The sequence below is a fragment of the Lynx rufus genome, unplaced genomic scaffold (genome assembly GCF_022079265.1).
Source record: "Lynx rufus isolate CCGP_SWC_20201006 ecotype Redwood Valley unplaced genomic scaffold, mLynRuf1.p SCAF_1, whole genome shotgun sequence".
NCBI classification, from domain to species: domain Eukaryota; kingdom Metazoa; phylum Chordata; class Mammalia; order Carnivora; family Felidae; genus Lynx; species Lynx rufus.
Window position 1 is genome coordinate 157,308,290 of NW_025814823.1, and position 17,778 is coordinate 157,326,067.

The following is a 17,778-nucleotide window of genomic DNA, read 5'->3' on the forward strand; positions in this document are numbered from 1 at the left end:
TACCACCTCACACCTGTCAGAATGGGTAAAATTAACACAAGAAACAACAGATGTTGGTGAGAATGAGGAGAAAGGGAAACCTTCTTGCACTGTTGGTGGGAATGCAAACTGGTGCAGCCACTCTGGAGAACACTATGGAGGTTCCTCAAAAAGTTGAAAATAGATCTACCCTACAACCCCACAATTACACTAATAGGTATTTACCCAAAGGATACAAAAGTACAGATTCAAAGGGGTACATGTACCTGATGTTTATAGCAGTATTATCAACAATAGCCTAACTATGCAAAGACCCCAAATGTCCATTAACTGATGAATGGATAAAGAAGATGTGGTGTGTGATGTGGTGTGTGTGTGTGTGTGTGTGTGTGTGTGTGTGTGTAATATTACTCAGCCATCAAAAGGAATGAAATCTTGCCATTTGCAATGACATGGATGGAGATAGAGTGTATTATGCTAAGCAAAGTAGGTCAGGCAGAGAAAGACAAATATCGTATGATGTCACCCATGTATGGAATTTAAGAAACAAAACAGATGAACATAAGGGATTGGGGGTGAAAGAGAGAGAGAGGGAAACAAACCATTTTAATGATTGATTTGTATCTCATTAGAATCTATTTTTTACATTTTCTTATTTTTTACATTTACATTGTTTCCAACATTTTGCTCTAGGAATAGGAAAGAGAGTAAGATATGAAATGTCAGTAACATGCAGGAAAGGTGCATTACATAAGCAGGCCACAATTCAGTACCAAAGAAGGGACCCTTGCGAGCTGGAGAATTGAAAGACCAGGCCCCTATGGAGATACTAAGATGGGGAGGAGGAATATTTCAGGAAATGTGGAAATCCCCAAGTAAAAATGACCAGTCACAATGTTCCCAAACATGGTACGTGTACAGATGTGGCAACCCCAGAAAGCACACAAAGGTTCACCCAAGGCTAACACATCCACTCGCCTCTCTGTGTCCCATAACTCTTAGAAGTTACTTTTCTAGAAAGACTTCAGTCAAGTAATAATAAACCTCTTCAGTGTTTCATTTATCATAGAAGGGACAATTCATCAAAACAAATCTTCAGAAGAATTCTTGAAAGCTAATATAATACACCCTTTTTCTTTCTTAATCAATGCCTGTTGTTTCCTCCCATCAGAATAAAATTCTGTCTTTTTTTTAAACTCAGTGCAAAAACAATGTTCTCTAATAATGATGGATGACCTATTTATATCATATGAAAGTGAGAGTATATTGCTTCTAACCTAAAAGGCTATGTTTAGGTTGCTCAGCTAAAATGTTCTCTAGTTATAAAATATTTATAAAGTAATTTTCCTATGTTTTGCCCTTTCAACAGGTTTGAGATTATAAGCATAGTGTTTGGGTAGGAACTACATTCATATCTTACCAGTTCAACAATTTTCCCAAACAAATAACAATCTTTTCCCAGTTGGGTTCTTACTCAACACAGTCATAGGCTTTATTTTTAATTCTATCTAAATTTTAGAAAGAATTTCAACACCTGTGTTGAGTGATAAATTTTTTAATTGAAATATTCTGATCTTCAAGTGGCCACTTACATTTTCACACTTTCCTTTTTAACTCTTTGGCAGCATTTCTAAAGAGCTGGTCTTTTTTGGATTTTAAATGTCTGTTCAAAGAGAAGATTCACAGAGATTTAATCATGCAGAGCTCCAAATGAAATAAAACAAAACTTCTTTTCTGAAAGGCCAGGTATTCCAATGTTGACCTTGAGTTTTAGTGGAAGAACCCATCTCCTGAGCAATTGGTAGTGACACTGACTCTGTACCATTGTTGGGGGAGGGGACTCCACTATGGAAGTCTACCAAGGAAGATACCATTCACCTCTAAAAGAATTTCAAGGAAATTCCTTCCTGAGCTTTTTATGGGGACTAGTCTCAAAAACAAACTTTCTGAGGCAGTATTTCTGAAAGTGTGTTCTGTGATTCACAATTACCCTAGGATGATAATAACTGTTTCTCAGTTTAAAATAAAACAAGATTACCTAATTATACAGCTTTTGGAAATGGTTAAGCAAAGGTGAGCCGTTCAACATGCTAAATTACCTGCTGAAGAAGGGAAGGGGTAGAGAGGCAAATGGTGGTTCCCAAAGCTTATCTGACCATGAACTCTTCCAAAAAAAAAAAAAAAAACCAAACTATTAAATGTCCCAGTGAAGAATTTGAAGCCACCAAGGCAGCATCAAAGGTCAATTGTCTCTTCTTTTATGTCCTGCCCTAACATTACCTCCACAGTTTTACTGACAATTCTGTAGATACTTCTACCCTTTCAGCTCTGTTCTTTATGAATTTACATCAGCCTATATTTACCCCATGTGTTGGAAAGGCTTTTCTGTCATGAAAGCGTGTAATTGCCTTATTTTCTAATTCCTGCAAAGGGACAGGTAGCTGTTCCTAATGTGTGCCATGGCACTACTTTATCTCTTTAGACTTTTCCCCTGGTGTCTTTCCCTCGTGTACACATATTTTGAATTGAAATCAGTGGAATTTTTTTAAACATAATTCAATTGCCTCTCCCATATTTGTTTTCAAAAAGTGATGGCTTCTTCCGTCAGGAAATAAGGAATGTGCTTTGCTTCCTGTCAGAAGAAAGTAAACAGCCAGCTTCCTACTGTGGCAGAGGTGGGGGGTAGAAGAAACCTACTCCATAGCCAGGCCTCTATTGCCAACCCCCTGCACCTCATATTTCTAATCCCTTTATCCCTGTCCCCTGAACAAGAATTCAGGTCTGTTGGCCTCCTGATATCTAAGTGTGATTGGGAACCTTAGTAGTAACAGCTCTGTCCTTTCTCTGGATCAAGGAATCCTGGAATCCAAATTGAAATGAGAAAAAAGTAAATCTCTTATATGAAACATACTTTCCAAACTGGCTTCCACTGCTCTGACTTTATCCTGCCCTGGTACTAATATTGAGTCCAAGAGAGCACCACTTCCTGCAAGGTCCCTAACCTCTAGCCCCACCTCAAATTCCACAGGATTCTAGGTTGACCAACCACTGAGGGGTTTTCCAAAATTCGGGACTTTCAGGATAAAAGCTGGGAAAGTCCTGGACAAATTGGGATTGGTCACTCTTTTCTTAAAGCACCTTTGACAGCAGTCCTTCCTGATAGGAGCACAGAGTCAGGGTAGCAGAACCTCCTCTCTAGTGATTCCCACTCTTGTCTCTAGGAAGCTAGTAAGCAGCTGAAGCCAGGATAAAGACCCAGTGAGGAGTCTGGCTCCTCTCCTCTCCCCCTCCTCCCTTTTAGCACCTCCCAGCAGTTCCCAGAGCCTCCTCTTTCTATCCTTTTGTCCTTCAAGTCTTGGTCACAGAATGTCCTACTTTATTATTTCCTTACTAATAATATGCCTTATTAGTAAGTCATTCTAATAAGGGGAATCAACTGGAGACTTTATCTCCCTTGAGTCTGGGCATAAAGTCAGCACAATCAAATGGCCCTTGGGATGGATGGCAAGTTCATTAAAGGAATACTTATGTTCTTTCTACCTAGTTGTTATTTGTGACCAGTGGGGTTGATAAACTCTTCTGGTCTGATAGGGTTCCTTCTAGAACTATTTGGCTGAGTCACAGCTTCCTGACCTAAGACCTAAAGAGTATGATCTACCCATAAGGTAGTAATACTCTTTTTATTACTTATATTAGTTAGGATGTATCTACTCTAAGTAACAGAAAACCCTATTCCAGCTGATTTATAAAATAAAGGGATTGTATTGTTTCAAAAAACTTGAAAGTTTAAAATAGGGAAGTTTTCAAAAGAGGCTTGACAGCACTCTGTGAAGTCATCCAGGATCTAATGTTTTCATTGTCTGCCCTACTTTTCATGGTTTTGCTTCATCGTAAGACTGGATTCATTACCCCCAACAAAGGTTTGTTTTTTGTCACAAATTGGATCAAGTGAAACCTGCAGGCCTTATTTCTCACTTCCAGCTCCAGTGTTAGTGCTTGGATTTCTGTTACACTAGTGTAAACCAGTCACAAATCCCTGACTGATCACTGGCTTCCAAAAACGAACAACCAAAAACACCATTCTCACCCAGCATTTAAAGAATCAGAAAGGGCTAAAGATTTGCAGACAAAGGAGAGGTCACCTCAAGCCCAAAATGGTCCACACCTGGATACTCTCTCAATCTCCCACACGTCCCAGCGATTCTCCTCCCTCAGGAGCAAACCAGCCCTCACTGGCTTTTCCTCTCCTATCCAAAGCCAGGGCACTGGTAGGCATGCTCCCCAGGAGATGATGGAGGCATTTCCCTTTAAAAACTGGTTTGCTCCACCTAGAGGCATACTCACCACACTCAGCTAATAGGGGAAGGGCCTGTGCAGGGACTGAAACATAGTCTAGGGCCATATTGTCCCCTATTCCTCCCACCAAGTGTGGGATCAGGCTCCAGGTCCTTCCACTTGCGTGTTGCCACCTCGAGAGATGTTACGGACAAACTCCTATTGGGTATTTGGATGACTTTCTGCAGTTTTCATCATTTATTCAGTTCCATTATTACACATTTATTTATTTATTTATTTATTTATTTTTATTTTGAAAGAGAGCGTGCATGCACACACAAGTGGGGGAGGGGCAGAGAGAGAGAGAGAAAGAGAGAGATTGAATCCCAAGGGGGCTTCATGCTGTCAGCACAGAGCCTGACACAGAGCTCTAACTCACCAACCATGAGATCCTGACCAGAGGATACTGACCAAAACCAAGAGTTGGATGCTTAACCACCCGAGCCACCCAGGCACTCCATTATTACACGTGTTAATGTTATAATGTGAACATCTTTTGTTCTCCTTCTTTCAATTCAAATACATTCAAACTACCTTATTGAATTTGTAGGTTTATTCATAATTCAATACACTTGTATTTATGTATTATTTATTTATTACTTAAACAAACTAGGCTAACAAAGAATTATCCAGTAGAAATCCCAAGGACTTTTTGAAGAGATTTTAAAATAAATAAGCAAATACATACATGTACATACATACATACATACCAGACATACTTACGTAAATCCATTCTTCTGACTTTCTTCAAAGTAGTGAGGTTTTCCCTCATAAGTATCTTCAATTTCCCTCTTCAACTTTATTTATACCATTAGCATTTAGACTCTTGAGCTTTTTAAAAAGAGTTTACTAAAAAAAGTTATCAAAAACTTCAACCCTCATAAGATATCCCAGATTCTATACAATAAATTTGAACTAGTCCAGTTATACTCAGTGTTATTTGCATAAGTTCACTTATTCAATGTCAGAAACCTAATACTAGATTACATTTGCATTTGTTTCTTAAAAGTTGCATTTTTAAACTGAATTTGCAAATACAAAAAGTAAGTACAAAACATGGTTTAAAAGTAGAGACAAAGGTGACTAGAGACATTTTGGTAGATAGCATGCTTTCGCATACAGGTCACAGGTTCACCCAAACACTTCCGTCCCACTGACTTACCCAGCTGGCTCCCCATCAGACCCTCTCGCTGCCACACTTCCACTACCTTCTGCCTTTTCCAGCCCCATATGATCTTCTCCCCGGTGAACACTACTCTGCGCCTGCCTCAGCTGTGGGTGAAGCCAGAATGAATAGACCCTCTGTGGGATTTAGTAATACAAATGAAGAGTGCACATGAACACCAGCTCTGTACCGTTTAATACGAAGCAAGATGCAGATGGAAGGCTGGGTCTCCCCAACAACAGACAACTTCAAGAACAGTGTCCATTATAAGGCCAAATGTTGCTGGGGGGGTGGTGGCGGTAAGGAAATAATCTGCTTTACCCATTTCATAATCTAAATTTTACTCTTTCTAACCAAGGGTATTTTAGCCATTTCTTATAGTCGAGTTTAGTCATCACCATGATTAAAGTAAACAATAGAATAAAAAGCATAATTAAGTTCAGCCCAAAACTGCCTTAAGAGATACTCCAACAAGCAGTTGGAGAGATGCTTGGCTCAGAAATAATACTGTTTGTCTTATTAACTTGTACCTATCACTCTTCCTGAACTGTGTTTGATGCAGTAATGAAAGAGAAAGAAGTACTGACACAGAGAGTTGGACTCTGTCTCTATGACACCAAATCAAGAACTGCCTCCTTCTCCATCTTTCGCCACCACCTGGGAGACTCTGTTGGCAGAAGACAGAGCAGAGCAGTTTCTCTGGCAGACTGAGGTTGTGATGCAAACAGCTCTGATGACATTTCCTTGAGTGGTGCCCTGTCACCTGAAAAGCCACTTCTGCTTCTCGATCACGCCCCAGTCCTAAAATGGTCACAGAGAATTAATCATCTGAAACCCACATGTCATCACAGATGGGGGAGGGAGGAGGCCTGTAGTGATAAATGACAATGTCTTCAAAGCAAGTTCTAAAACCACAGCTTCAGTGAATAGAAATGCTTTTGTCTAATAAACTTTATTTATGTGGAGTTTACCCATAATGGACATATTTTAAACATATAGTTCAATAGAGTTTGACAAATGCTACACACCTCTGTAATCACCACCACAGTCAAGATTATAGAACATTTCTATCACTCCAGAAAGTTCCCTTGTGCCCTTCCCCAGAAATGGCCACAGGAAATATTTTTTATTTTATAAGCCATAGAACATTTATTTGAACATTTTTAAAATTGGAGTAGCATAAAGAAGAATCTGTTCACTTGCCAGAAAAAAACATTTAGATCTTAAATCCTTAACATAAAATCAGATAACACTTCCCTCACCATAGTTTTAGCATGAACTAACTACTAATGAGAAGACATTGCCATAGTACTTTCAAACATGGCTAACATTTGAAGTGTAACATTCACCCAAAAATCTGAGTGGGAAAGGAATGTTTTAGCTTACTTGATATATCCTGAAGTTATAAAGGTAGTACTAAGGCTACATGGTAGGTAGCTCACATTGGCGAGAAGACTGGAAGAGGGAGGAAGCAAAAATGGAAAGAAAAAAGACCACGTAAAATACATATCATTCATGTACTTATGTAAAATTATACATACGTATGTACATATGTGGAAGTTGAATTTAAAATACAAAAAAAAAATTACAGAGACCTCAATTCTTGCAAAATTTTAAAAGTCTCCTAGTGAACTCCCTTCAAAACATTTCCAGTTTTATGTCACATCAAACAACTTTCTCATCCATCTTAAAAAACAAAAACAAACTACAATCTAGAAGAGATTATTGACTGATGGAAATAGAGTCTGAGATTTGGAGTGAAAAGTGCTTTCTCAGCCTGCGCTGAACATTCTGCTCCGAAAGTGCTTCCCTGCCTGCTTCTCCACAAATCAATAATAGATCCGACAAGAACTTTTGTTGTTGCTACTTTCTAAGAGATGCAGAAAACTGGGCAAGTCGGGAACCCAACGAGAATTCTTGACTGTAAACCCCATATCCATCTCTGTCAAGTGCAGTCTGTGGAAGCATTTCGGAAGGAGAGCCACTTTCAGCCTGCTCTCTTCAAAGCAGTCTGCAGCTAGGAAGCTCCAGTGATTTCTAGTGTGACTTCTTAAACAAATCTTAAAATTGGTTTATGCCATTAGAAAATGAAATTATAGCTGAAATTTTATCCAAAAACTGACATTGGTAAGGAAATATAGGAGGGAAAAAAGCCACAATTGCACAACAAAAGATTTACCTTACTTTTTAAAATATAAAAACAATTCACTAATAAAAATATGGTAAGGAAACAAAACAGATGAATGTTGGGGGGAAGGGAAGGAAACATAAGATAAAAACAGAGAGGGAGGCAATGCATAAGGGACTCTTAAATACAGAGAATAAGCTGAGGGTTGCTGGAGGGGAGGTGGGAGGGGAATGGCCTAATGGGTCACTGGTATTAAGGAGGACACTTGGGATGAGCCCTGGGTGTTATATGCAAGTGATGAATTACTAAGTCCTACTCCTGAAACCAATACTATACACTCTCTGTTAAGTAACTTGAATTTAAATAAATAAGTTTAAAGCTATGCCTGGGTGACTCAGTCAGTTGAACATCCGACTCCTGATTTCAGCTCAGGTCATAATCTCACTGTGAGTTCAAGCCCTGCGTTGGGCTCCACGCTGACAGTGCAGAACCTGCTTGGGATTCTCACTCTCTCAAAATAAATAAATAAACTAAAAAAAAAAAGTTTAAATAAATAAATTTAAAAACAAAATAAAAATATGGTAAACTAGAAAAAAATTATCCATAATTCTTCCTCCCAAAAAGCTTTGATAAAATTTAGTCTCGAATATTTCTTAACATCGTGGAAATCAAACCATACATAAGATTTTGTATCTCAGTTTTCCACTTAACTATTGTAATGTATATGTTTTACAAATCATAAATAATTGTTAATAAACTTTTTTATGGTTGTCATAATTAAATCCGACAAAAGTAATACTCTTGCATCCCCAGAGCTGGACAATCCAGCTGGTTCCAATATTTTGTTATCACTGTGGCTAATGTATTTATATGTGAGTCTTCTTCTGCATTTTGGAATATTTCCCTAGAATATATTTTAAGATGGGAAGTCTCTGCATTTGGGTGTAAAAACTTTGCATCTCTTGTGACATATTTCCAGTTTGCTTTACAAAGCATAATGGTCTCTTTTTAGGGCAATTTGGCAGTGTGTATCAAGATCCTCACAAATATTCCATTATTTTCCTAGAGAATAATCAGAGATGCATAAAATGGTTTTGTTTACAGTATTATTGCAGTACTACTTGCATTAAAAAAAGTTGGCCACAATCTAAATGTCAAAGCTAAAAAAGCAGTTCGAAGAAAATTATGGCAGCCATAGAATATACTTATATACCCTTAAAATCCTTTTTTCAAAAAATATGTAAAAACATGCAACATGTCAAAATATACATATAATTAAGACAATGAAAAAACTAGAATATAAAATTATACATATATGCCAATTATATACCTAATTATATACATATACACATATAATTATATGTATGTGTTCACAGAAAAATGTCCAGAAAGAAACACAACAAAATGTATACAAGATTGTTTTCAGTGATTATTTCATAAGGGATGATTATAAGTGTTCCTTGTTGTATACCTTAGTGTATATTTTTACATATTCAGACTATTAATCCTTTATTGCATTTCCATGTTCTATCACATTTATGTAAAAGTATATATGTGTATATTAAAGAACAGATTGAATAGACTGTTTAAAACAAAAAAATAATTAGAGACACTCCAATTCTTACAAAATAAATTTTTAAGGTTTATATTTGGTCTATTTTGTTTGAATAGAAAAACTGATTAATTTTTCAGGCTGAGTTCTTATATTTAAACACATCCAAAGTCCTCAAGTAAATACTATGTGACCACTCAGCTTTCCGTCTACAGGGTACATTCCAAACTCCTCAAATGCCCACACAGATCCAAGATCCCTCAGAATCTGGCTTCTACTCACCTACACAGCCTCCTCTCTGATTATCAACCCTCCCAGTTCACAACACTCTGCCCTCCTGGCCATGGGAATGGGCATTCGCCAAGCAGAAACATACTTCATCCATTCAATAGAGGCAACTCCTACAGGGCCACAAGACTCTCCTGAGATGTCACTTCTGAGAAGTCTTCTGTTCCCTCCTTCCCCGCAGGCTGCTGCGTGTCCTTCCTTTGAACTGTCAGCATGCCTTCACTTTTGCAATTCTTGATAATTGTACTCATCACACTTACTATACCCTCCCTTTTAAAAAGTCAGCAAGGGCAGATTTTTTTTTTCTTGTTTTGCTCACTGCTGCATGCCCAGTGTCCAGAAAAGTACTTAGAGGTACCCAATCAATGTTTGAATGTTTCTATGACTGACTTACAGAGTCGACGAGTCAATGAATGATTGAATGGATTCAGCAGAAAACTTCAGTGTCTAAAATACAAGGTATCCAGCAAGGGGCAGAAGTAATGCCAAAAAGGAGGCAGAAAAGGAAGAGAGACTTCAAAGATAAGTAGATTGGCAATGTGGAAAAAGCATAGACTCTCACCAGAAACACTGCTATGTGACTTTGAGAAAGTTCCTCAATTTGCACTTGTAAAATGGGATATAATACTCATTTGGTTGAGAATTAACTGAACTATATTTATAAATGCACACACAGTGCCTTGCATGTAGTAAGCATTCAGTGAATTTTTTAAAAATTTTCTTAATGTTTCATTTATTTTTGAGAGAGAAAAAGTATGAGCGGGGGAGAGGCAGAGAGAAAGGGAGATACCAAATCCATGAAGCAAGTTCCAGGCTGTGGGCTGTCGGCACAGAGCCCACAGCAGCACTCAAACTCATGAACCATGAGATCATGACCTGAGCTAAACTGGAAGCTTAACCTACTGAGCCACCCAGACGCCCCAGCATTCAGTGAATGTTTGACCTTTTCCCTATCCCCTTCCAGTTTGATCTAGTTGTTTAGATACCTATGAAAAACTGGTCACAAATTCATAAGAAAAAATGCACTGGATAAAATTATGTTTACTATAATTTTTTCAAGATAAGTCATTCTAACAGTAAAGGGAAGATGCCCAAACTCTTACAAGGTTAGGCATCACAACAACAAGGAGATGCTTTTAATGTGACCCATACTGAAGGAGGGGGCCCCAGAGGTCGCTCAGGGGTGAGTTTTGTACAGAACTCACCTTATATACTTTAATGACGGGGCAAAGAAGTATTCCCAGAACACAGGAAAACTACTCTCTTATGGGTTTCGTTACCCTTTCTGTTGATGAGACAAACACATGCAATATTAAATTCTGTCCTAGAGCCATTTGGCTAAATGTGTGGATGTCTAGAACCAAAAATACATTCATCGATTTTGGGATTAGAGTCTATTAATATGCTTTTCAAACAGATATTTCTGTTCACCTTGAAGCACTGGGGCTCATGTTAGGCTGGATGGTTGGGAACACTGGTCTTACTAGACAATAAAAATCAGCTCTTTGAGGTCATTAGAGCCACACATGGGAGGGCGGCCCACCACAGCCTGTTCCTGGTGAGCTGGCACCATCAGGGATGTCAAGGTGAGTTTTCTAGAGCAGAATGCTGCATCCACAAGCCTCACTCGGGGCCTCCCTGGCAGAGCAAGAAAATTTGCCACAGCAAAAGAGTTTTTTGCTGAGAAAAAAGGAAAATAAGCCATGGGATTAGAGCAGCAAGAATAAACATTCCTGCTGCCAGTATCATAAAGATTCTTTAACAATGAGCACAAGCCTTTATTGCTCCCACCAAAATTTATGGCTCCCATATCTGGCAGCAACACAATAAATCTTCACTCACATTGTCATAGCCTTTTTTATTTAGAACTTTTCATGCTTTTATTTTATTGTTTTAGTTTACAGGGAGAGAGTGCAAGAGAGAGAGCAGGGGTGGAGAAGAGGGAGAGAGAGAGAATCTTAAGCAGGCTCCATGCTCAGCACAGAGCCCAGCACAGGGCTTGATCCCACAAACTGTGAGATCATGATGTGAGCCGAAATCAAGAGTCAGAAGCTTAACCAACTGAGCCGCCCAGGTGCCCTCACTTGTCATTGCCTTTGAAGTATTAGTTTACCTACCTTGGTTCTGCCTTATGAGCCACGTGGGATTTTGTCAGTATTCTTAGGTGTTGTGTTTTGCTTCTTTGTTAGTTTGAAACTCTATTTATACGTATGAATATGTGTGCTAGACATACAAAGATGAGTCCCCTTCTCCTGAGTATATATTTTCCCTTGCCATTTTATGTCATTGTAATCCTCAAACTTCCTACATTTGAATGTCGAGCACTTCTTAATTTGACTAGTCAACTCATTTGGCTGATATCAGCCAAAGTCAGAGAAAGGGCAAAGGGAATTGTAGGCAGGAAACATAGTTAAGCAAGGTGGGAATTCACCATAGAGCTTGGCTACAATTAGGTGTCTGGGGAGAAGCTGTTTGTTCAGAGGTAGGGGAGACAGAAGGGGTAACGAGAAACCGATGAAGGAAGAATGGCGCCTTGCCGGCAAGTGGAAGGAGGAGGAGCAGACGGATAAAAACGGCAAGGTAGGAATGATAGCAAATTCATGGGTGGCACCTGAGGAGAGACTTCCTAGTAGGATGTGGTGTGGCCTCGGGGGAGCTGCCGATGGTAATTAGGAGCTGAGGCAGTTGTCTCCAGAGGAGAAAGCTCCCCTAGCACTGCTACAGTGCAGGAAAATTCATGTAGACACAAGATCTAAACACAGGTTTCATCCGTTATGAGATGGAAAACTATTGAAGGACTCTGAGCAGATGAATTCCATGATTGGTCTTAACTTTGAAAACATCACTGGCTATTTCGTTGAGAATAATTAACGGGTGGCAAGTTTGATTGACAGAAGGGAGATTGGTTTTAGAAAGCCATTGGCATAGTCCAAAGGAGAAACAATGATAACTTGGACCAGTGTGGCAGCAGAGGAGGCAGCGAGAAGTGACCCATTCTGGATATATTTTTAAGGTGCAACAAACATAGGGGATGAAAGAAAAAGAGAAGTAAAGGAGAATTCCAAGGTTTGAGGCCTGAGCAACTAGAAAAAGCCTGGTGCCATTTTACTGCAATAGGGATGGCTGTACGGGGAGCAACTTTGGGAGGGGGAAGAGATTTGCGGGATCACCAGCTTACAGCCATGAGACTGGCTGAGCTCATTAAGGTGGTGAGTGTGGGAGTGCAAGGACTGAACTCTGGGGCACAACACTCACAGGAAGGGTGACCAGCTGTTCTGGTTTTCCCAAGGCTGACGATTCCCAGAACATGGGACCTTCAGGAAGCCTCTGAGAAAACTGAAATCATTGATCACCTGTTCAGAGGTCAGGAAGATGAATGTGAAACCCATGGGAAGGAATAGCAGGGTGATGAGAGACATGTTGCCCGGGGAGCCAAGTAAGGAACACACAGCCCTCAACTCTGTTAAATGCTGCTGATGGGGCAAATGACAGGAAGACTGACAGCTGACCACTGGACAGACAACAGAGAATCACAGGGGACCCTGACAAGGGCAGTTTTAGTGGAAGTCACCTGGGACAGAAAGCCTGATTCTGGTTAGATGAGAGGATCTTAATCTGTTTAGGCTGCTATAGAAAAATATCATAATCTGTGTGGCATAAATGACAGAAATTAATTTCTCATAGTTCTGGAAGCTGGGAAGTCCGAGATCAAGGTGTTAACAGATTCAGTTCCTAGTGGGGACCCCCTCTACCTAGCTTGCAGACAGCTTCTCATTGGGTTCTCACCTTCCTGTGTGTGTATGTGTGTGTGTTTAAGCCCGCAAAGACAGATAGAGACAGAGAGGTTGAAATTCCTTTCTATTCCTATAAGGCCATCAATCCTATTAGGTTAGGACCTCACCCTTATGACTTCATTTAACCTTAAAGTCCTTATCTCCATATAGGGTCACATTTGAGGTTAGGCCATCAACATATGAAGGGGATAGAAGAAGTAGGGGACACACAATTTAGACCACATCAAAGAGAGAAATTAGAATGAGAAAAATAAAAACACTTTCAGGGAGTTTTTCTGTCCACAAAAGGTAGGGGGAGTGGTAGTTGATATATAGGATTGAAAGAAGGTGTTGGTTGGTTTTAAGGTAGATAGAAGGGGGGAAATGTGTTTGTATCCTGATGGAAATGATCTAGCAAAATGGGAAGACAGTCCTTGAATAGTTGAGAGGGAGTAGGACCTAAGGACAACTGGGGGATAGGCCTGAACAAGGAACACAGATGGCTCATTCGCTGGAAGAGGAGAGAGGGCAAAATTTTTGGACAGAGATGCACGTGGGTCTGTAGATGTAGCATGTGGGCTCATCAAAATTCTGTTCCGATAACTTCTGTTTTCTTGATTACATATAAAGGAAAGGTCATGAGCTGAGAGTGAGGATGGCAGCAGCCGATGGCAGTTTGAGCGCAGAGGGAAGGTAAGAGAGTCATCTAGGAGAGTAGGAGAGTCCTGTGGAGAGGACATCCAATATAATTGTGAGGGAGCATTAAGGACTCCCTTTGCATTGAGCACCCTTTACAATGGAAGTCCAACACTTACAGCTTAGCAGAATCCAATATGATCATCGCAGGGGGGCTGTACACAAGGCTAAGGGTTAGCCGCCCTGGGGTCTGGTCAGTCAGGGTTTCACCATCCACATATGTGAGTCAATCTCTCTGAACCTCCTTGTATTTTAATCTGTAAAACTGGGATATTCGTGTCTGCACTGCCTTCCTCAGAGGATTCAAGAGATGGCACCTGAGGAACATCTTCTAAACTGTGAAATGTTCAACACAACAGAGATTACTAGAAAATTGTCCTGATATACTGAGCTTGTTAGAATAAGATATTTTCTTTAAATTTTTTTAATGTTTATTTTTGAGAAGGAGACAAAGCGTGAGTGGGGGAGGGGCAGAGAGAGAGGGAGACACAGAATCCGAAGCAGGCTCCAGGCTCTGAGCTGTCAGCACAGAACCAAACGCGGGCCTTGAAATCACAAACCGCGAGACCATGACCTCAGCCAAAATCAGACACTTAACTGACTGAGCCACCCAGGTGCCCTGAGAAGAAGACATTTTCTTTACATATGTGTGAAAACTTGTAAAAAATAGGAAATCTAGTTTTATCGCATGAAAGATGCCCCTAGGGTTGTGTCGTGCACAGCACACAGTGGTTGTCTCCACTGACCCTCAACACTCACCAACCCCTTTAACTGCCCACCACATCACAATTATTTCTTTATGCCTATATTTAGAGTTATATCAGAATATAATGTCATTTTTAAGTTTTAAGATCTAAACTGAACGTTATTGGTTTTTGTGCTTTTGGGCTCTACTCTCGGTAGGCCTGGATTAGAATAGATCTTAGAAGATTACTGCCTTCTAGGAAGGATTTTACGTACACATTGGTCAGGTGGGAATCCAGTGGTACAAATATCCTATTGCACTGCTATGTTAATAACCAAGCAACCATTTAGAGAACAAACAAATTAGATTCTTATTTCATTGGAGTCCATTTTTCTAGCCAAGTGCTATCGACTAAAAGCTGAATTTAAGGAGGGAGAGAACCACAAAAAGTTTCTTAGCAAGGTCAAATCCAGTTTTCCTTTCTCACACAGAGCCTGTATCTATTTCTTGGATAATTGCCAACTTGAGAGATAATCACTAATAATAGCTACCTTTTAGTGAATTCCCAGTCTGGCACTCAGCTGAGTACTTTAAGTGTATCATTGCGTTTAATCCTCAACCACCTTATGAGATCAATGTTATTAACTCACTTCACAGATGAGAAAACTGAGTCTTGAAAAAGGGAAGTCATTTTGCCCAAGTAGCCAGTTGGTTGAGGAGTCAGGGTTCTAACCCATTCTCTTGGTATCCATAGCCATTGGCTGTCACTCATGGTGTGCCATTTCCCTTGGTGCTTGATAAAATGATGATTAGGATGGTGTAATGAGCTGTTTGGACAGCTTACAAACCATGAAATACTGTATTTCTAAGTGTTAAGGGCTAAGCACTAGAAGACATACCCCTGAAGCAAAAAATCATAGGCAGTATTTATCTGTGGGATCTAAGTTTGTCATTTGGCATCCTGAACATTATGTGTCCTCAGAACAAGGCAAAGCTGCCACCATAATTTGAAAAGTAACTCAACCAATAATATAATTTCTGTATATGAGGGCCAAGTAGTATTACCAAAATGTACACATTCCAATTTTAGAACTCAGGAGAATATTTCAGAGCTGAAACAATCAACATCTTGTTGACCAAGTACCCAAGCAAGATTTTCTCTACAGACCCAAAGTTCAAGATTTTATTTATTAAAAAAACAAAAACAAAAAAACAAAAAGCAAAAAACAAAAAAACTCAAGATTTTAATTTGTTTAAAGCCAGGACCTACCGCTCCCGTCATTATTGCTGCATTTTTTGTGAGACTCCCCCTAGTGGCCTACAAGAGTTAGCTTCCTGAATGAGTACACTTGGAGGAAGACTGGGGAGTATGGCAGCAGTTCATTCTCTTTGTCTATCTAATTTGATGGAAACTGGTCTTCCATCAAATGGGAAGGTGAAATCAGGGGAAGGTGTGAATGTCAGCCTAAAAATAACCACTTCCCATCCAATGAGACCAAGAGGTGAAGGACCTAGTGATTTTATGACAATGAGCACTAACTGAAAACCCTTGAAGCTCTGAATCCCTGGGGGCTTGACTTAAAGTGTGGGGGTCAACCCCATTGACATCACAGATCCTTCCTGCAGTCACCATGCTACTGAGCCACACCAGGAAGATGCCCTGGAAACATAAAGACATTAGTCAGATTGTAATCCAGTTTCCTTAGTGCTCTGGCTTTCTGAAAGACAAAACAAAAAGTTCTGCTCCCTTTACAAAAAAAAATCAAATCAGCAAAAAATAAAGCCAGGAAATCAAGCATCATGAGTGCAGGTATTTAACCCACGATTACCCAAGGTCTCTAAATTCTCATTCTTTACTACCTTACTTATAGTTCTTATTACATATAAGCAAAGTAATAAATCCCAAGGAAGATCCCTGGGTGGCTTGGGCACAATAGTGTGAGAAATCTTTTCCCATTATTTCATAACAGTTTGATCTAAATGAGTGTGTCTCAACAAAATTTCCTAAATGTCTAATGGAAGTACCTGGGATGATAAATTTTTGTAGCTGACTATGGGTGTGATGGGGGCCTGGTGAAGAAATGATGTAAGGGAGGACAGAAGAGGAGGGTGTAAAACCAATTAGAAGCATCCCTTGGGGCACCTGGGTGGCTCAGTTGGTTAAGCTGCCGACTTCAGTTCAGGTCATGATCTCACCGTTAGTGGGTTTAAGCCCTGCGTCAGGCTGTGTGCTGACAGCTCAGAGCCTAAGCCTATTTCAAATTCTGTGTCTCCCCCTCTCTCTCTCTGCTCCTCCCTGGCTAGAGCTCTGTCTCTTTGTGTCTCAAAAATAAATAAACATTAAAAAAAAAAAAGAAGCCTCCCTGAACTTTTGCCATAGGTACAGAAACTGCCCTTAATTTTAAAGAGAAGATTAATACCACTGCAAAAATTCACTTGCCTTAGTTCCTGATCTAATTTAGCATTCTTGGTTGCCTAGATACAGATGTAAACAAAAATGCCTCTCTGACTGCAGAGGAACAGCGGAATGAACCTGATGGCTACCTTCCTGGCTCAGTCAGTGACCAAGAAAAGAAAGCAAGTACTTTTAGACATTCATAGTAAAAATAGAATATTTTGTTCAGCTTCTTTAAAGCTTAGCGTTATTCAGAGAGTTCTAAGGGGTCCTAGAAGAGTTGTTTTTCTTTTCACTCTACCTATATTTCTTATTTGTTCTGCTTTTACAAAGTGACTGATGACAGCACAAGCTGAAAAGAAAAGGGGCCTCAATTTGTGGATACATTCATTGGACTGACTTTTAACAGGCAGGGCTAGGTGTTAACAAAATTTGACAATTATTTTTTATAAAGATTCAAAAGAAACTATGATAAATTCGAGATACAGACTTTATCTCTAACATGAAAAAGAGAAGAGCTAAATAGGTTTCTTTTATTGGTACTTGTCATTAATGAAAAAGAACATTCAAAGAAGCAGTAGTTTTAGCCCTCATCAATGGATGAAGTCTCTTGTGATAGAAAGAGCACTGGAAAGCTAGCACAATATCAATATCAAGCATTGATCTTTGGTATCTGAAGGCTGTACCATACCCAGGCTGTGTGACTTTTAGCAGTTACTTAACTTCTCTGTTTCCTCTTCTACAAAATGGGCTAATTAGGCCTAACATACAAAGATGTGAGA

At 39.6% G+C, this 17,778-nt stretch overlaps 1 protein-coding gene across 1 annotated transcript in view; it reads left to right on the forward strand.

Moving 5' to 3' along the window:
- The first annotated feature begins 16,368 nt into the window (after positions 1 to 16,368).
- Positions 16,369 to 17,778, forward strand: part of FAM81B (family with sequence similarity 81 member B) — a 54,411-nt gene continuing 53,001 nt past the window's right edge. The window contains exons 1-2 of the mRNA XM_047072314.1: positions 16,369 to 16,411; positions 17,081 to 17,178. Of these exons, the coding sequence (XP_046928270.1) occupies positions 16,402 to 16,411; positions 17,081 to 17,178 (108 nt within the window). The 5' untranslated portion in view covers positions 16,369 to 16,401. The remainder of the gene's footprint in view (positions 16,412 to 17,080; positions 17,179 to 17,778) is intronic.